Source organism: Chaetodon auriga, chromosome 15, assembly GCF_051107435.1.
Source record: "Chaetodon auriga isolate fChaAug3 chromosome 15, fChaAug3.hap1, whole genome shotgun sequence".
Lineage (NCBI taxonomy): Eukaryota > Metazoa > Chordata > Actinopteri > Chaetodontiformes > Chaetodontidae > Chaetodon > Chaetodon auriga.
This window is the reverse complement of record NC_135088.1, coordinates 13,226,919-13,245,764: the sequence shown is the minus strand read 5'-3', so window position 1 is coordinate 13,245,764 and position 18,846 is coordinate 13,226,919. Positions and strand designations below refer to the sequence as shown.

Genomic DNA, 18,846 nt, shown 5'->3' with positions numbered 1-18,846 from the left:
GCACCCAGCTTTGTCTCACAGTAGGCACAGGACTGGGAGAGAGCAGTACTATATGGGATACATAATGGGTGTGATTCTATTCTCTTGATCTGGCTGAGCATGGGGGGTTTGTGGGACTGGAAATGCTTGGGTTGCTGAGATCACTGAGATCCAGGAGGTGACCTGTGGAAACAATGCAAGATAGAGTAATGCAACATGTAATGAAAGTATAGCTGAGAAGCTGCTTGCCTGACAGAAGGGCAGAGAATAGTCAATTCACAGGAAATTAATCAGCAACAATCTTGGCTAACTGATTAATCATTTAAGTCACTTTAACAGTTTTTGTCAAGACTGAAACATCTCAACAACTATTAGAAGGATTCCAAGATTTTTTTGTACAGACACTCAAGATCCTCGGATTGCTTGATTTTCCCAATAATGCCACCAACAGGTCGATGTTTGACTTTATCCAGTACTTTGGTTTTTAACCAAATACTAAACTAATGGCATTCCCAACAACCTCGGCTGTAATTAGCAAATGTTAGCATGCCAACAGGCTATACTCAGATGGTGAACACGGTTAACATGACTTGCTAAACGTGTAAACATTTTAACATTGTTATTGTGAACAAGTTACCCTGTCAATTAAAGTGTAAGCACAGCTTTACAGGGCAGTAAGGCAAGGTGGTACCACTGCTGCTACCACGGCAATAGACTTTTTGTCCTACCCCCAAATAAATGGGGAAAAAGTGCAAGGAAAGTGTAACATTCTTTATTCACCAATTTGCAAAGTGACCTGATCCAGGACACTGAGGTGAGGGAGGTAGGTGTTGCTGGGTCCAGGAGGAGAGAAACACATTTTTCCATCATCCAACAGCACACTCTGGCCAAAATCACACAGCTGAAAGAAATTGAGAAAGAGCACCAAATGTTAATGTTTTCTCAGAATTTTTGAATACTGACAGGTATGAGTAGTATGATGATGCATATACGTGAATGTGTATGCATATGTTTCTGTGTTTATGCACCTGCTTCTTCAGTAGTTTCTGTGTCAGTTTTAGAAGTGTGGTGTTCTGTACTCCCCTCAGGTCACTGAGCAGCAAAGTGGCCTTTGCCAAAGTCAAGCTGGATCCTGGTGGCATACATGACCGCCGTGACAGCAGCCTCACGGCTTCCTTCTCAAGTGCACACACAAACAGCACACAGAAGCACCGTTATTACTTTAATTCATTGAGCGCTATTCATGAAGACACTGTTGTTTATAGAGCACTTGCTATTTGTGTTTCTCTGAAAAGTCAAATTTGTCCATGAAGAACGTACACAGCAGCGACAGACAAACCTTCTGTGGAACTTGACCGTCTTTTCAAATACAACATTTTGGAAAAACATACAAGTGAAATATTTCTGTGTTTGAAGTTCAAAGCTCAAACTATGATTTCACAATGAGGAAACAGTCACTACAAGACAAAAGCACTCAGGAAGCCAAGCAGCCGTGATCGTATAGTGGTTAGTACTCTGCGTTGTGGCCGCAGCAACCCTGGTTCGAATCCGGGTCACGGCAGTACAAAAAAGCTGTACTTTTGCGTCCTCCAGCCTCCAACACACATTTACTCCAAATTCAGCTTACACCATTATTGGTGAGCTGTCCTTCTACATCCTCCAGTCTCTGCCTCAGTTTACATCATTTGAAACTGGATGCTTTAACAATTTTCCTGTGGAAGGCTCCATATTGTCACATTTGATCAGTGATCTCCATTTTAGTCTACAAAGGACAAGCCCTTGACCATTTGCATGCCATTCTGTGGGAACACACCTGTTCCCACATGTGGCTGCACATAGGGCTAGTGGCGCAATGGATAACGCGTCTGACTACGGATCAGAAGATTCTAGGTTCGACTCCTGGCTAGCTCGATTCAACCTTTAGCTTGTCACTCATTCATGTCAGAGACTGGTCTTCACACTGGTTGTGTAGACAATGTCAATGCGCACTGATAACAGAAAAGTGCCTGCATTTCAAAATGAACTGAAAGCCATCTCCCAAGTCAGTTGAACTCACAGCCATCTTCAGGTTTCTCTTGAATTAACTGTTAGTTACAATTTATCTTTCTCTTAAAAGTCAAATTTGTCTATGAAATAACGTACACAGAGCAATATCTGTTGAACTTAACTGCCTTGCACTTCCAACACGTCCGAGTCACAGCAGTACAAAGCAAGTTGTCCTGTTACATCGTCCAGTCTCTGCCTTGGCTGTTTGCATGCCATGCTGTGGGAGCACAGCTGTTGCCACATGCAGCTACACATAGGGCTAGTGGCGCAATGGATAACGCGTCTGACTACGGATCAGAAGATTCTAGGTTCGACTCCTGGCTAGCTCGATGTAACCTTTAGCTTGTCACTCATTCATGTCAGAGACTGGTCTTCACACTGATTCTGATGACAATGGAAAAGTGCCAAATGATGAGGAAATTGCATTTCAAAATGAACTGATAGCCATCTGACCCAGTCAGTTCAAGTCACAGCCATCTACATGTTTCTCTTGAATTAACTGTTACAATTTTTCTTTCTCTTAAAAGTCAAATTTGTCTATGAAATAATGTACATAGAACAATATCTGCTGAATTTAACTGCCCTGCACTTCCAATACGTCCAGGTCACAGCAGTACAAAGCAAGTTGTCCTTTTACATCCTCCAGTCTCTGCCTCAGTTTACATCATTTGAATCTGGATGCTATAACAATTTTCCTGTGGAAGGCTCCATATTGTCAAATTTGACCAGTGATCTCCATACAGGTCCAAAAAGAGCAAGCCCTTGGCTGTTTGCATACCATTGTGTGGGAAGACAGCTGTTCCCACATGTGGCTGCACATAGGGCTAGTGGCGCAATGGATAACGCGTCTGACTACGGATCAGAAGATTCTAGGTTCGACTCCTGGCTAGCTCGATTCAACCTTTAGCTTGTCACTCATTCATGTCAGATACTGGTCTTCACACTGGTTGTGGTGACAATGTCAATGGGAAAAATGCCAAATGATGAGGAAATTGCATATCCACATGAACTGAAAGTCATCTGACCCAGTCAGTTGAACTCACAGCTATCATCTAGTGTCTCTTGAATTTACCGTTATTTGCAAATTATCTCTCTCTGAAAAGTCAAATTTGTCCGTAAGAACGTACACATCAGTGACAGACAAGTCTGTGGAACTTGATTGTCTTTTCTAACACAATATTTTGGAAACGCATACAAGTAAAATAGTTGTTCATGTTGTTCAAAGCTAAAAGTGCGCTTTCACAACGAGGAAACAGTCACTACGAGAAAGAAGTACTCAGGAAGCCAAGCAGCCGTGATCGTATAGTGGTTAGTACTCTGCGTTGTGGCCGCAGCAACCCCGGTTCGAATCCGGGTCACGGCAGTACAAAAAAGCTGTACTTTTGCGTCCTCCAGCCTCCAACACACATTTACTCCAAATTCAGCTTACACCATTATTGGTGAGCGGTCCTGTTACATCCTCCAGTCTCTGCCTCAGTTTACATCATTTGAAACTGGATGCTTTAACAATTTTCCTGTGGAAGGCTCCATATTGTCACATTTAGCCATCTGACCCAGTCAGTTGAACTCACAGCCATCTTCAGGTTTCTCTTGAATTAACTGTTAGTTACAATTTATCTTTCTCTTAAAAGTCAAATTTGTCTATGAATTAACGTACACAGAGCAATATCTGTTGAACTTAACTGCCTTGCACTTCCAACACGTCCGGGTCACAGCAGTACAAAGCAAGTTGTCCTGTTACATTGTCCAGCCTCTGCCTTGGCTGTTTGCATGCCATGCTGTGCGAACACAGCTGTTGCCACATGCGGCTGCACATAGGGCTAGTGGCGCAATGGATAACGCGTCTGACTACGGATCAGAAGATTCTAGGTTCGACTCCTGGCTAGCTCGATTCAACCTTTAGCCTGTCACTCATTCATGTCAGAGACTGGTCTTCACACTGATTCTGATGACAATGGAAAGGTGCCAAATGATGAGGAAATTACATTTCAAAATGAACTGAAAGCCATATGACCCAGTCAGTTCAAGTCACAGCCACCTTCAGGTTTCTCTTGAATTAACTGTTAGTTACAATTTATCTTTCTCTTAAAAGTCAAATTTGTCTATGAAATAACATACACAGAGCAATATCTGTTGAACTTAACTGCCTTGCACTTCCGATACGTCCAGGTCACAGCATTACAAAGCAAGTTGTCCTTTTACATCCTCCAGTCTCTGCCTCAGTTTACATCATTTGAAACTGGATGCTTTAACAATTTTCCTGTGGAAGGCTCCATATTGTCACATTTGACCAGTGATCTCCATACAGGTCCAAAAAGAGCAAGCCCTTGGCTGTTTGCATGCCATTCTGTGGGAAGACAGCTGTTGCCACATGGGGCTGCACATAGGGCTAGTGGCGCAATGGATAACGCGTCTGACTACGGATCAGAAGATTCTAGGTTCGACTCCTGGCTAGCTCGATTCAACCTTTAGCTTGTCACTCATTCATGTCAGATACTGGTCTTCACACTGGTTGTGTTGACAATGTCAATGGGAAAAATGCCAAATGATGAGGAAATTGCATATCAACATGAACTGAAAGCCATCTGACCCAGTCAGTTGAACTCACAGCTATCATCAAGTGTCTCTTGAATTTACCGTTATTTGCAAATAATCTCTCTCTGAAAAGTCAAATTTGTCCGTAAGAACGTACACATCAGTGACAGACAAGTCTGTGGAACTTGATTGTCTTCTCTAACAAAATATTTTAGAAACGCATACAAGTAAAATAGTTGTTCATGTTGTTCAAAGCTAAAAGTGCGATTTCACAATGAGGAAACAGTCACTACGAGAAAGAAGTACTCAGGAAGCCAACTAGCCGTGATCGTATAGTGGTTAGTACTCTGCGTTGTGGCCGCAGCAACCCCGGTTCGAATCCGGGTCACGGCAGTACAAAAAAGCTGTACTTTTGCGTCCTCCAGCCTCCAACACACATTTACTCCAAATTCAGCTTACACCATTATTGGTGAGCTGTCCTGTTACATCCTCCAGCCTCTGCCTCAGTTTACATCATTTGAAACTGGATGCTTTAACAATTTTCCTGTGGAAGGCTCCATATTGTCACATTTAGCCATCTGACCCAGTCAGTTGAACTCACAGCCATCTTCAGGTTTCTCTTGAATTAACTGTTAGTTACAATTTATCTTTCTCTTAAAAGTCAAATTTGTCTATGAATTAACGTACACAGAGCAATATCTGTTGAACTTAACTGCCTTGCACTTCCAACACGTCCGGGTCACAGCAGTACAAAGCAAGTTGTCCTGTTACATCGTCCAGCCTCTGCCTTGGCTGTTTGCATGCCATGCTGTGGGAACACAGCTGTTGCCACATGTGGTTGCACATAGGGCTAGTGGCGCAATGGATAACGCGTCTGACTACGGATCAGAAGATTCTAGGTTTGACTCCTGGCTAGCTCGATTCAACCGTTAGCCTGTCACTCATTCATGTCAGAGACTGGTCTTCACACTGGTTGTGTTGACAATGTCAATGGGAAAAATGCCAAATGATGAGGAAATTGCTTATCAACATGAACTGAAAGCCATCTGACCCAGTCAGTTGAACTCACAGCTATCATCAAGTGTCTCTTGAATTTACCGTTATTTGCAAATAATCTCTCTCTGAAAAGTCAAATTTGTCCGTAAGAACGTACACATCAGTGACAGACAAGTCTGTGGAACTTGATTGTCTTCTCTAACAAAATATTTTGGAAACGCATATAAGTAAAATAGTTGTTCATGTTGTTCAAAGCTAAAAGTGCGATTTCACAATGAGGAAACAGTCACTACGAGAAAGAAGTACTCAGGAAGCCAACTAGCCGTGATCGTATAGTGGTTAGTACTCTGCGTTGTGGCCGCAGCAACCCCGGTTCGAATCCGGGTCACGGCAGTACAAAAAAGCTGTACTTTTGCGTCCTCCAGCCTCCAACACACATTTACTTCAAATTCAGCTTACACCATTATTGGTGAGCTGTCCTGTTACATCCTCCAGTCTCTGCCTCAGTTTACATCATTTGAAACTGGATGCTTTAACAATTTTCCTGTGGAAGGCTCCATATTGTCACATTTAGCCATCTGACCCAGTCAGTTGAACTCACAGCCATCTTCAGGTTTCTCTTGAATTAACTGTTAGTTACAATTTATCTTTCTCTTAAAAGTCAAATTTGTCTATGAATTAACGTACACAGAGCAATATCTGTTGAACTTAACTGCCTTGCACTTCCAACACGTCCGGGTCACAGCAGTACAAAGCAAGTTGTCCTGTTACATCGTCCAGTCTCTGCCTTGGCTGTTTGCATGCCATGCTGTGCGAACACAGCTGTTGCCACATGCAGCTGCACATAGGGCTAGTGGTGCAATGGATAACGCGTCTGACTACGGATCAGAAGATTCTAGGTTCGACTCCTGGCTAGCTCGATTCAACCTTTAGCCTGTCACTCATTCATGTCAGAGACTGGTCTTCACACTGATTCTGATGACAATGGAAAGGTGCCAAATGATGAGGAAATTACATTTCAAAATGAACTGAAAGCCATATGACCCAGTCAGTTCAAGTCACAGCCACCTTCAGGTTTCTCTTGAATTAACTGTTAGTTACAATTTATCTTTCTCTTAAAAGTCAAATTTGTCTATGAAATAATGTACATAGAACAATATCTGTTGAACTTAACTGCCTTGCACTTCCGATACGTCCAGGTCACAGCATTACAAAGCAAGTTGTCCTTTTACATCCTCCAGCCTCTGCCTCAGTTTACATCATTTGAAACTGGATGCTTTAACAATTTTCCTGTGGAAGGCTCCATATTGTCACATTTGACCAGTGATCTCCATACAGGTCCAAAAAGAGCAAGCCCTTGGCTGTTTGCATGCCATTCTGTGGGAAGACAGCTGTTGCCACATGGGGCTGCACATAGGGCTAGTGGCGCAATGGATAACGCGTCTGACTACGGATCAGAAGATTCTAGGTTCGACTCCTGGCTAGCTCGATTCAACCTTTAGCTTGTCACTCATTCATGTCAGATACTGGTCTTCACACTGGTTGTGTTGACAATGTCAATGGGAAAAATGCCAAATGATGAGGAAATTGCATATCAACATGAACTGAAAGCCATCTGACCCAGTCAGTTGAACTCACAGCTATCATCAAGTGTCTCTTGAATTTACCGTTATTTGCAAATAATCTCTCTCTGAAAAGTCAAATTTGTCCGTAAGAACGTACACATCAGTGACAGACAAGTCTGTGGAACTTGATTGTCTTCTCTAACAAAATATTTTAGAAACGCATACAAGTAAAATAGTTGTTCATGTTGTTCAAAGCTAAAAGTGCGATTTCACAATGAGGAAACAGTCACTACGAGAAAGAAGTACTCAGGAAGCCAACTAGCCGTGATCGTATAGTGGTTAGTACTCTGCGTTGTGGCCGCAGCAACCCCGGTTCGAATCCGGGTCACGGCAGTACAAAAAAGCTGTACTTTTGCGTCCTCCAGCCTCCAACACACATTTACTCCAAATTCAGCTTACACCATTATTGGTGAGCTGTCCTGTTACATCCTCCAGCCTCTGCCTCAGTTTACATCATTTGAAACTGGATGCTTTAACAATTTTCCTGTGGAAGGCTCCATATTGTCACATTTAGCCATCTGACCCAGTCAGTTGAACTCACAGCCATCTTCAGGTTTCTCTTGAATTAACTGTTAGTTACAATTTATCTTTCTCTTAAAAGTCAAATTTGTCTATGAATTAACGTACACAGAGCAATATCTGTTGAACTTAACTGCCTTGCACTTCCAACACGTCCGGGTCACAGCAGTACAAAGCAAGTTGTCCTGTTACATCGTCCAGCCTCTGCCTTGGCTGTTTGCATGCCATGCTGTGGGAACACAGCTGTTGCCACATGTGGTTGCACATAGGGCTAGTGGCGCAATGGATAACGCGTCTGACTACGGATCAGAAGATTCTAGGTTTGACTCCTGGCTAGCTCGATTCAACCGTTAGCCTGTCACTCATTCATGTCAGAGACTGGTCTTCACACTGGTTGTGTTGACAATGTCAATGGGAAAAATGCCAAATGATGAGGAAATTGCTTATCAACATGAACTGAAAGCCATCTGACCCAGTCAGTTGAACTCACAGCTATCATCAAGTGTCTCTTGAATTTACCGTTATTTGCAAATAATCTCTCTCTGAAAAGTCAAATTTGTCCGTAAGAACGTACACATCAGTGACAGACAAGTCTGTGGAACTTGATTGTCTTCTCTAACAAAATATTTTGGAAACGCATATAAGTAAAATAGTTGTTCATGTTGTTCAAAGCTAAAAGTGCGATTTCACAATGAGGAAACAGTCACTACGAGAAAGAAGTACTCAGGAAGCCAACTAGCCGTGATCGTATAGTGGTTAGTACTCTGCGTTGTGGCCGCAGCAACCCCGGTTCGAATCCGGGTCACGGCAGTACAAAAAAGCTGTACTTTTGCGTCCTCCAGCCTCCAACACACATTTACTTCAAATTCAGCTTACACCATTATTGGTGAGCTGTCCTGTTACATCCTCCAGTCTCTGCCTCAGTTTACATCATTTGAAACTGGATGCTTTAACAATTTTCCTGTGGAAGGCTCCATATTGTCACATTTAGCCATCTGACCCAGTCAGTTGAACTCACAGCCATCTTCAGGTTTCTCTTGAATTAACTGTTAGTTACAATTTATCTTTCTCTTAAAAGTCAAATTTGTCTATGAATTAACGTACACAGAGCAATATCTGTTGAACTTAACTGCCTTGCACTTCCAACACGTCCGGGTCACAGCAGTACAAAGCAAGTTGTCCTGTTACATCGTCCAGTCTCTGCCTTGGCTGTTTGCATGCCATGCTGTGCGAACACAGCTGTTGCCACATGCAGCTGCACATAGGGCTAGTGGTGCAATGGATAACGCGTCTGACTACGGATCAGAAGATTCTAGGTTCGACTCCTGGCTAGCTCGATTCAACCTTTAGCCTGTCACTCATTCATGTCAGAGACTGGTCTTCACACTGATTCTGATGACAATGGAAAGGTGCCAAATGATGAGGAAATTACATTTCAAAATGAACTGAAAGCCATATGACCCAGTCAGTTCAAGTCACAGCCACCTTCAGGTTTCTCTTGAATTAACTGTTAGTTACAATTTATCTTTCTCTTAAAAGTCAAATTTGTCTATGAAATAATGTACATAGAACAATATCTGTTGAACTTAACTGCCTTGCACTTCCGATACGTCCAGGTCACAGCATTACAAAGCAAGTTGTCCTTTTACATCCTCCAGCCTCTGCCTCAGTTTACATCATTTGAAACTGGATGCTTTAACAATTTTCCTGTGGAAGGCTCCATATTGTCACATTTGACCAGTGATCTCCATACAGGTCCAAAAAGAGCAAGCCCTTGGCTGTTTGCATGCCATTCTGTGGGAAGACAGCTGTTGCCACATGGGGCTGCACATAGGGCTAGTGGCGCAATGGATAACGCGTCTGACTACGGATCAGAAGATTCTAGGTTCGACTCCTGGCTAGCTCGATTCAACCTTTAGCTTGTCACTCATTCATGTCAGATACTGGTCTTCACACTGGTTGTGTTGACAATGTCAATGGGAAAAATGGTAAAATGATGAGGAAATTGCATATCAACATGAACTGAAAGCCATCTGACCCAGTCAGTTGAACTCACAGCTATCATCAAGTGTCTCTTGAAATTACCATTATTTGCAAATAATCTTTTTCTGAAAAGTCAAATTTGTCCGTAAGAACGTACACAGCAGTGACAGACAAATCTGTGGAACTTGATTGTCTTTTCTAACACAGTATTTTGGAAACGCATACAAGTAAAATAGTTGTTCATGTTGATTAAAGCTAAAAGTGCGATTTCACAATGAGGAAACAGTCACTACGAGAAAGAAGTACTCAGGAAGCCAAGCAGCCGTGATCGTATAGTGGTTAGTACTCTGCGTTGTGGTCGCAGCAACCCCGGTTCGAATCCGGGTCATGGCAGTACAAAAAAGCTGTACTTTTGCGTCCTCCAGCCTCCAACACACATTTACTCCAAATTCAGCTTACACCATTATTGGTGAGCTGTCCTGTTACATCCTCCAGCCTCTGCCTCAGTTTACATCATTTGAAACTGGATGCTTTAACAATTTTCCTGTGGAAGGCTCCATATTGTCACATTTGACCAGTGATCTCCATACAGGTCCAAAAAGAGCAAGCCCTTGGCTGTTTGCATGCCATTTTGTGGGAAGACAGCTGTTGCCACATGGGGCTGCACATAGGGCTAGTGGCGCAATGGATAACGCGTCTGACTACGGATCAGAAGATTCTAGGTTCGACTCCTGGCTAGCTCGATTCAACCTTTAGCTTGTCACTCATTCATGTCAGATACTGGTCTTCACACTGGTTGTGTTGACAATGTCAATGGGAAAAATGCCAAATGATGAGGAAATTGCATATCAACATGAACTGAAAGCCATCTGACCCAGTCAGTTGAACTCACAGCTATCATCAAGTGTCTCTTGAATTTACCGTTATTTGCAAATTATCTCTCTCTGAAAAGTCAAATTTGTCCGTAAGAACGTACACATCAGTGACAGACAAGTCTGTGGAACTTGATTGTCTTCTCTAACACAATATTTTGGAAACGCATACAAGTAAAATAGTTGTTCATGTTGTTCAAAGCTAAAAGTGCGATTTCACAATGAGGAAACAGTCACTACGAGAAAGAAGTACTCAGGAAGCCAAGCAGCCGTGATCGTATAGTGGTTAGTACTCTGCGTTGTGGCCGCAGCAACCCCGGTTCGAATCTGGGTCACGGCAGTACAAAAAAACTGTACTTTTGCGTCCTCCAGCCTCCAACACACATTTACTCCAAATTCAGCTTACACCATTATTTGTGAGCGGTCCTGTTACATCCTCCAGCCTCTGCCTCAGTTTACATCATTTGAAACTGGATGCTTTAACAATTTTCCTGTGGAAGGCTCCATATTGTCACATTTGACCAGTGATCTCCATATTAGTCTACAAAGGACAAGCCCTTGACTGTTTGCATGCCATGATGTGGGAACACAGCTGTTCCCACACGTGGCTGCACATAGGGCTAGTGGCGCAATGGATAACGCGTCTGACTACGGATCAGAAGATTCTAGGTTCGACTCCTGGCTAGCTCGATGTAATCTTTAGCTTGTCACTCATTCGTTTTAGTTACTGGTCTTCACACTGGTTGTGTTAACAATGTCAATGTGCACTGACAACAGAAAAGTGTCAAATGATGGGGACACTGCATTTCAAAATGACCTGAAAGCCATGTGAACCAGTCAGTTGAAGTCACAGCTATCATCAAGTGTCTCTTGAATTTACTGTTATTTGCAAATAATCTTTCTCTTAAAAGTCAAATTTGTCTATGAAGAACATACACAGCAGTGACAGATAAAGCTTCTGTGGAACTTGACCGTCTTACCACATACAGGTAAAATACTTGTATGTTTGATATTCAAAGCTAATTCTATGCTATCGTAATGAAGTAACACTCAGTACTACAAAGAAATACTCTGTAGCGGCCATCATCGTAAAAGTTTGTGTGTGCTTGTGTGTGTGTGTGTGTGTGTGTGTGTCGGTACCTGCAGCATCTCAATGCTGTCATCAGTTTTGCCTCTCTTTGCTTCCAATTCTGCACCTTCGACCATCAAAAGGGCTTGAATATCAAGGTCTCCCCATCGTGTACATTCATCAAGACCCTCCTGTAAAACCTGCGCTGCCTCCTCATTTATGTTTTTACCTTAAAAATACAAGCCCCCGCCCCCCGACACATACACAAAGATGTAATCACTAACTTGTGTAACCAGTGCTGAAAATATTTCACTTCAGTTTCAAAACTCAAAACTTCTGGTACTCTGGACATAACATACCAAGCCTTGTTATGTGAAACATAATAATGTAAAGTAACAAGGTCAAGCAGTCCTACATTTTTCAAGTGTACACCCAGTAGTGTATTGCGTAGCAGAGAAGATTACTAATCTGTTCGGACATATGTAATTCTTGTGATATTAGTTAAACTGTTTTAGCCAACAATACCCCACTCAGAAAAAGAGAAGCAGCAGCACCATTCGTGAACTGACCTGGGAAAAAAGTAGCTGTGCCAGTAACATGAGCGACCAGGCCACGGACCAGAGCCAGGCGGCAACGCAGCCACAGATAAACTCCAATTCTCTCACTGGCCTCAACGGCTCTGGGACAGTCTCCATGCAGGAGATTTGACACACGGCAACCTTTTGTTCCCTGTGGACAGGGAGTAACACATGCATACACACACACCATGTACAATCAGTCACCATTTTACTGCCGTAGAGTGGTTATATGCATTGTTTCTGGGGTTTTTTTTTTGCACAACTGGTAACACATTATTCAGTACTGGGTTCACTTTTTCAAAACTCTTCACACAATCAGCACAACAGAAGTCAGTGTGGACTAAACTGTGGATCACTTTTCATTGGTTTCACACAAAACTCACTCTGTCACCACATCTTTCAAAATTGATAAACTGTTTGCTCACTCAAACACAAAAACTGCACTGTGTATTTACACTCCATTTTGCATCTACATACTATTGTAAAAAAAAACATAAAAGTAATGTAAATTACACTGCAGTTTATAATATCATAGGTATAGCTCTGTATTGCATTACTGGAATTATTTTAGTTTCATTTTGAGCACTTAAAGTCACTCCATGCATACATGGCACAAAAAAATAAAGCATATTGAAGCATACTGCAGTGCAATAAGGTAGCACACTTCATGCAATAAAGAAGTGGCCTTCTTTCTGTTGTATAAGAATCTTGGGTTATGCTAAATAAATAATCACATCAAAGACAACAGTGATACTGTTAGGAGACAAATGTCAGTGTTCAGGTGCAAGAGATGATTTTAAGATGTGTCTGAAGTGTTTTGGTTATATTAGTGCAAGGGTTGTGCTGAGCTGCTGAAATATGGGAACACCCTACTGAAAAGGTGAACTCAGTATAGAGAAATGTATGTTACCAAGTGTAAAAAAACAATTGAAAAAGGTGACATTATAACATTTCAGCTCTTTACTTTTTGCAGTTTACTTCCAGATGGCTCTGTTGGTCATAATGGTGTCGGGTTTTGTAATGTTTACCACGCAACACACAGAGACGATAAATGAGATATATGTTTGATTTTTGTTGAAAAATCAACTGATTTGATCCTGTAGCTGATTTAAATAAACATGCTACCCATTCATTGCCAGTCCTGGCATATGGGAGCTCAGATGAAGGTTTCTGAGCACCAGGTATGGATCCTCTCATGGTTACAGGAGACGTCTGCAGCAGCATCAAGGAGGACGATGCTATCTCAGAACTGAAGGACAATGTGAAAAATGGTTAACGTATTCAGGATGTACAAATATAAGCATGTAAACACAAACAGTACACAAGGACAAGGTCACAGTACCTGAGTGCAGCATGTCCTTGCTGTAGGTACAGGTTGGCCTTCAGTAGATTGGACTCTATTGCCAGTTCCAGGTTCTCCATTTCGCTGCAGGACTGGGATGAGAACTGCTGCGCGGTGGAGTGAAACAAGGAGGACGCTCCTTCTAGCAAAAGGAACTACAACAGAGGATATAACAGGTATAGGCAAGCTGACACAAACCAGTTGGAAAAAAGGATGCTCCATATTGACTGAAAGGTGCCAAGAATACTGGTATACCAGTTCAATGTAGAAATCACCCTTTGCCACAGTGGCAAATCCCTGAAGTAAAGATCTAGTGAAAAATCCAAAAGAAGAATTACCTTTATCCTTTCCGGAGTGAGCTTCTCCTTCTCTGTATCAAAGTTCAGCACTTTTGGTTCTTCTGTGTTCAGACAGGAGCCCTCAGTGTCCAGTCCGTCCTGTTCATGTTGTTGTGAGTTCACTGAAGAAGTTATGCTGGCACAAGCTTCCCCTCCAAGAGAATCTGGAAGGCATTCCCACTTGCATAAACAGCTGTTTGATCCACAGTGAAATCAAATATGTTGTATTTAAAGTGAACGTGAACAGCACAGAGTGATTAAAATGATGGGTTAGTCTTACAGGTCAGTGTATATGCAGATGCATCCTCGTAAGACGGTGACAGACTTTAATTTAGCCCTATGAGACTAAAGATGGTTATTCAATCAAAAAATTTAAAATGACCTGTAACTATTTGCCCCACCAGCCCTATACAGCCAACCCTGAAGACAAATTACACAAAGATCTCTTGGATGCTGATATCTGGAGAAACTGAGAACATAAGAGCCAGTCAGTTCTCCTATCCCGGTGTTCTTGCACAAATGAAACCTATTTGGTTCAATACATTCCAGAGAGATGTCACATGATCCAAACAATAAACCCAGAAAGAGAAACAGACACTAGAAAATGCTCTTGCTTACAGACCTGGCACAGGAAGGCCATGCACGGTGTTACTGAGTGCCAGGACCAGTTGAATACGAGCAAGGCTGAATCGGAGGCACATTGTGGAGCCATACAACGTGCGGACCTCTGGAGCAAAGTCACAGTTCACAAGTCCTTCCAAAGCCTAATCACAAACACCACATACACAGATATTACACCCACGAATAACCAATTTAGTAAACCAGTTTAGTAAGAATCTCTTTGGGAAAAAATGTACTGTGTTAATTTGTTAAACGTTAAAGCTCAAACAGCAGACAAGAGACAAAAAAAACAAGTCAATATAGCATAGATTTGCCTACAGATGAAAAGGCGTGTATGTATTTGTGCATGTATATTTGTGTCAATGTATTCATATTAGTGTATCTGACTGATTTGGAATGATGTTTTTGAACATGGAAGGCTTAATGGAAGGTGGTCATTTGGGGAGATGAGGTGATTCTGATGTTAAAAGCAGATTCAACGAAAATTGCCCCTGAATAATACAAACTGTGGCAGTACGCTTATTCCGTTGAAGAATCATTTATGTGCCGGATCTTATCCAGAAATCTAAAGAAATCCTACAAAGAAAGTACCTCAACATTGTCCAGAAGAGACTTGTTGCTGTAAAACGTCTTCACAGGCTGCACAATAAGCACAATTTACTCAATTATACACAAACACACACATATATTTAATCAAAGAACATAACAATGCTTTAAATACTGCGGAAAGGCAGCACAAGAACTGTTACAGGGGTTCTGTAGAGCAGCAACAGGGGAAGGACCAGATGCAAATTAACCAGGATACGACACAGGTGAGTGAGTGGGTGCTAAAGGTCAGGCCACAGCAGGGCTGATGAGGCAAAGTAGGAACAGGTGAGTAGATGGACCTGGAGGGACAGGGGTTATTGCAGGGCAGATAAAAGAGGGTGGAAACGCCTGAGGGCATTTGGTAGATGAGAGGAGAATGACAATGATAGTAAGAAATTGCATGGGAATCGGGAAAGAGAGAGGTAACTGAAGGGACAGACAGGGAGGAAGGATGAGCCAAAAACAGGACTGAGGCAGACATTGTGACAAGGACAAATATTTCACAAAGCCAACATGACAGTGTTCTAGAAGCACTGTTTAGTCTGTCTCCCACTTATGTTTAAATTAGATCTGAAATCACAGGTACAGAGATCTCCCCAAGATAGTGGCAGGCAAACAACCCATGTGTTCACATGTACTTGGAGAGATTCAGATTTATAGTATAATACAAAACACTTGGCCAAAAATGTAACTAAAAGTGCAAAATAGAGTTTTTAACATTACCAATTTACACAGGTCAAAAGAGAAAAAGGCAAAGAGGGAATATTTGTGTGTGTTCATACTTGGAGACTGTCTTTAGCAATGTAGTGTCTATAGGGCAGGAGGACCCCTGTTCCTCGCATAAGCTGAACCGATTCCTTTACAGCTTCAGTGAACAGACATAGTTCAGTCAGGGCACGTATCTGCAGAAAACACCAATAACAACAGAATAAAAACTCCACCTGAAGCATGAGGGAAAAGACATTTACATGTAACTATAGAAGACAACACAAATGCTGACCTTAAGTATTTTGCCCTCAACAGTGCGTTGCAAATCTCTGCACACAGTCCCCACAAAATGTAGGTAAAGGGCTAGTATGGGCAGTACCTGAAATTACAAACACAATTTAATTTCTAAGTGCATTGTTTATCTTGAGTATTACAGCCCAAATTGTGGACAGACAGTGTTTACGTGAATACCGTGATGCAGTAGCCTGTGGTGAAAAGCCAGTGGCAGATGAAGTTAAGACTGGTGACAGTGGTGCCGAGGTGAAGCCTGTGGGCCTCAGAGAACAGGTCAACTCCAGGGAACAGTTCATCTCCAATGCTGTGACAGGCATACTGGAGATCGGCCTGGGGCTGAGCCAGGGAGCAACACAGCACACACTAGGGAAGTAGGTCACACACACAGTGAGTATACAGTGTACTGTATACTCATGACTGTAACAAAAACCTCTCACATCATCATTTTCTCAACACAGCATTCAGGAATAAAAGTAGCAACTGTGTTTATAAGATAAGAGACATTGGAAAGGGAGCTATCACCTTAAAGAGGTGAGCAGATAGGAGACAGCACTTGGTCCGCTGGCTGATATCAGAAGTGAAAATATGCCTGTAGATCAAAACACATCCCACAGGAGCAGGTAGGTTTTAAAGGTATATGTTTGCAACACACACAGAAAAACATGAAAAATCAATTATAAACCTCATTGAAACGTACTGTGCAATCTTTGCAGCAAGCGCAGCAGCCTGCAGACATCCCCAAATGCCAGACCGTTTCAAGGTTTGCTGCAGGGAGCCACCCCCAAAGGAAACGCCATCCCATTTCTCTACAGTGCCTGAGTTCTGTAAGGCACAATCTACAGCTTTACTCCAGTATGAGTGTGCTGCCCTGGAGAAAAAAAACACAGGCACGGATGAAATTACAATAAAAATATTAGGAAAATCACAAAAAGCTCAACATACAGACTTTTCTTGCATAACTGTATTTAAATTTTTAAACTAATAGGGTGTAGGCAATGCTTTAACACATACACATACACACTCAGCAACAGATTCTAACCGTGTGTTTCCAGTGTAGAACTGTAGGTTTCCCATTTCATGAAGTGCCAAAACTCTGAGGGAGTCATGACCATTGGCCTGGAGATACTCTGAAGAAGAGTTGGATGGACATGGGAAGGAAAAAAAGACCTTTATGATCTTTAGAAGTACCCCATTACAAGTAAAAATCCTGAATTCAAAATGTTACTTAAGTAAAAGCACATAAGCATTATGAGCAAAATGTACCGTTTTTTATCATAGAATATCATACTATTCTGTTTTTATTACTAACAAATACATGTTAAAAGTTTTTTTTCAACATTGGAGTTCATCAATGTGGCTTTAAATATTTTGTGCTCTTACTAATGGAGGTGGAATATGCAGCAGTGACAGTCGGCATGTGGTCAGCGCTGATAGGGAGGCTGTAAAGAGCACTTGGAGTACTGTAGTCCTCCTCTGTCAGGTCAACAGGTTGGATGTTTGGAGTCGGCCTAACTATGGGACTGAAACCAACCAGACTTGCAGAATGGCTGAGACTTCTGCTCTGACAGTGCTGCAACGGTGCTGCAAAGCCTGGAGAGAGAAGCAAGCAGTGCAAACAATGAGAGATTCAAACTGTTGTTGTGCGAGTGTTTGTGTGTGTGTGTGTGTGTGTTCGCTCAATCGTCACTGAACTCACATGGCTGTGTGTATGCCAGAAGTAGCAGTAGTAATGAGCGACTATGATGGAAAACCTGAAGACAAAATGGTCTTCTCTCAAGAGCTTGACGGTAATAGCTCAGTGTGTCTTCTACATCCAGAGGAACACACACAAGGGACATGGAGTGCTGCATCTCTGCACCTTAGACACAGAAACATGAAAACATTACATGTGCCAACACAACCTGTCCAAACTGTCAGCTTTCTACTTTCTGTATAACATCATAGTATCTCACTGTTCTACCACTGTCATGCTATTTTTGAGTATTTGGATCATTTCAATTGTCGGGCAGCTATAATCATTTACTACTGCCTACAAACACTTTGTTTGTGTGACTGAAATATTTTGACAAGATGTGAAATAAGGCTGGCTGTTCAAACCTTTAAGATCAACGACATCTGGAGGAGTGGAGTTTCGGACTGCTGCTTTTTTGCCAATGGGTAGCTGCTGTGCAGGGTGAGGGGTCCACCCACTGAGCAGATGGGAGCCTGCATAGCTCTTGTATGTCACCTGAAAAGAAAGCACCACATTTATACACACACAGTACAACACACAGTGCTTAAGTGTAAGAAAGTGTGAAAAAGAGACAATGCTTGAAAATATTTTTTATCTTGCAAAGTTATCAAATACCCCATGGTCATTCAATAAAACAGTTCTACTGGCTTGGTTGTCCTCATTACGTTTGTGCACGTGTCTGTACGCAGTGCTGTAAGAGCTACCTCCTTGCCAGTGGCCTTCTGTGTCTTGATGTGGTGTGGTTGTGGGACTGCAGGTCCTCGAAAAGAACTGATCCTTTCAAGCAGCCTTCTCTGAGCATGGACTAGTAGGGGAGTTACAATCAAGGCATAACGTTCCCTGGGATAGACATACAGATGCAGGCACACACACATACATACACACATACATGCACACATGCATGTTCTAAGTGACTCTTCGATCCAGATTTACATACTGGTTGATGAGCAAAATATGGCAATGTTAATACATAATGAGAGCAGTGATTTGTGCTCAAATCCACTTAATATACTTTTATTAA

General features: G+C 42.2%; 1 protein-coding gene and 20 non-coding genes across 21 annotated transcripts in view; 20 read left to right on the top strand and 1 right to left on the bottom strand.

The window, feature by feature from the left end:
- Positions 1–751: 751 nt before the first annotated feature.
- cfap54 (cilia and flagella associated 54) overlaps positions 752–18,846 on the bottom strand; it is a 31,135-nt gene continuing 13,040 nt past the window's right edge. The window contains exons 38-56 of the mRNA XM_076751187.1: positions 18,530–18,665; positions 18,191–18,320; positions 17,790–17,951; positions 17,474–17,683; positions 17,133–17,220; positions 16,791–16,961; positions 16,616–16,682; positions 16,271–16,456; positions 16,092–16,178; positions 15,874–15,993; positions 15,095–15,142; positions 14,505–14,646; positions 13,883–14,046; positions 13,545–13,699; positions 13,328–13,451; positions 12,194–12,353; positions 11,696–11,853; positions 1,008–1,154; positions 752–880 (exon numbers count right to left, since the gene is read on the bottom strand). Of these exons, the coding sequence (XP_076607302.1) occupies positions 752–880; positions 1,008–1,154; positions 11,696–11,853; positions 12,194–12,353; positions 13,328–13,451; positions 13,545–13,699; positions 13,883–14,046; positions 14,505–14,646; positions 15,095–15,142; positions 15,874–15,993; positions 16,092–16,178; positions 16,271–16,456; positions 16,616–16,682; positions 16,791–16,961; positions 17,133–17,220; positions 17,474–17,683; positions 17,790–17,951; positions 18,191–18,320; positions 18,530–18,665 (2,584 nt within the window). The remainder of the gene's footprint in view (positions 881–1,007; positions 1,155–11,695; positions 11,854–12,193; positions 12,354–13,327; positions 13,452–13,544; positions 13,700–13,882; positions 14,047–14,504; positions 14,647–15,094; positions 15,143–15,873; positions 15,994–16,091; positions 16,179–16,270; positions 16,457–16,615; positions 16,683–16,790; positions 16,962–17,132; positions 17,221–17,473; positions 17,684–17,789; positions 17,952–18,190; positions 18,321–18,529; positions 18,666–18,846) is intronic.
- Positions 1,469–1,540, top strand: trnah-gug (transfer RNA histidin (anticodon GUG)). Its single transcript has one exon. It is a non-coding gene; the product is annotated as a tRNA-His (tRNA).
- Positions 1,818–1,890, top strand: trnar-acg (transfer RNA arginine (anticodon ACG)). Its single transcript has one exon. It is a non-coding gene; the product is annotated as a tRNA-Arg (tRNA).
- trnar-acg (transfer RNA arginine (anticodon ACG)) lies at positions 2,282–2,354 on the top strand. The gene has a single exon. It is a non-coding gene; the product is annotated as a tRNA-Arg (tRNA).
- On the top strand, positions 2,847–2,919 carry trnar-acg (transfer RNA arginine (anticodon ACG)). Its single transcript has one exon. It is a non-coding gene; the product is annotated as a tRNA-Arg (tRNA).
- Positions 3,317–3,388, top strand: trnah-gug (transfer RNA histidin (anticodon GUG)). Its single transcript has one exon. It is a non-coding gene; the product is annotated as a tRNA-His (tRNA).
- On the top strand, positions 3,843–3,915 carry trnar-acg (transfer RNA arginine (anticodon ACG)). Its single transcript has one exon. It is a non-coding gene; the product is annotated as a tRNA-Arg (tRNA).
- trnar-acg (transfer RNA arginine (anticodon ACG)) lies at positions 4,412–4,484 on the top strand. Its single transcript has one exon. It is a non-coding gene; the product is annotated as a tRNA-Arg (tRNA).
- Positions 4,882–4,953, top strand: trnah-gug (transfer RNA histidin (anticodon GUG)). Its single transcript has one exon. It is a non-coding gene; the product is annotated as a tRNA-His (tRNA).
- On the top strand, positions 5,408–5,480 carry trnar-acg (transfer RNA arginine (anticodon ACG)). Its single transcript has one exon. It is a non-coding gene; the product is annotated as a tRNA-Arg (tRNA).
- trnah-gug (transfer RNA histidin (anticodon GUG)) lies at positions 5,878–5,949 on the top strand. The gene has a single exon. It is a non-coding gene; the product is annotated as a tRNA-His (tRNA).
- Positions 6,404–6,476, top strand: trnar-acg (transfer RNA arginine (anticodon ACG)). Its single transcript has one exon. It is a non-coding gene; the product is annotated as a tRNA-Arg (tRNA).
- trnar-acg (transfer RNA arginine (anticodon ACG)) lies at positions 6,973–7,045 on the top strand. The gene has a single exon. It is a non-coding gene; the product is annotated as a tRNA-Arg (tRNA).
- On the top strand, positions 7,443–7,514 carry trnah-gug (transfer RNA histidin (anticodon GUG)). The gene has a single exon. It is a non-coding gene; the product is annotated as a tRNA-His (tRNA).
- trnar-acg (transfer RNA arginine (anticodon ACG)) lies at positions 7,969–8,041 on the top strand. The gene has a single exon. It is a non-coding gene; the product is annotated as a tRNA-Arg (tRNA).
- Positions 8,439–8,510, top strand: trnah-gug (transfer RNA histidin (anticodon GUG)). The gene has a single exon. It is a non-coding gene; the product is annotated as a tRNA-His (tRNA).
- trnar-acg (transfer RNA arginine (anticodon ACG)) lies at positions 8,965–9,037 on the top strand. Its single transcript has one exon. It is a non-coding gene; the product is annotated as a tRNA-Arg (tRNA).
- On the top strand, positions 9,534–9,606 carry trnar-acg (transfer RNA arginine (anticodon ACG)). Its single transcript has one exon. It is a non-coding gene; the product is annotated as a tRNA-Arg (tRNA).
- Positions 10,005–10,076, top strand: trnah-gug (transfer RNA histidin (anticodon GUG)). The gene has a single exon. It is a non-coding gene; the product is annotated as a tRNA-His (tRNA).
- Positions 10,354–10,426, top strand: trnar-acg (transfer RNA arginine (anticodon ACG)). The gene has a single exon. It is a non-coding gene; the product is annotated as a tRNA-Arg (tRNA).
- On the top strand, positions 11,173–11,245 carry trnar-acg (transfer RNA arginine (anticodon ACG)). The gene has a single exon. It is a non-coding gene; the product is annotated as a tRNA-Arg (tRNA).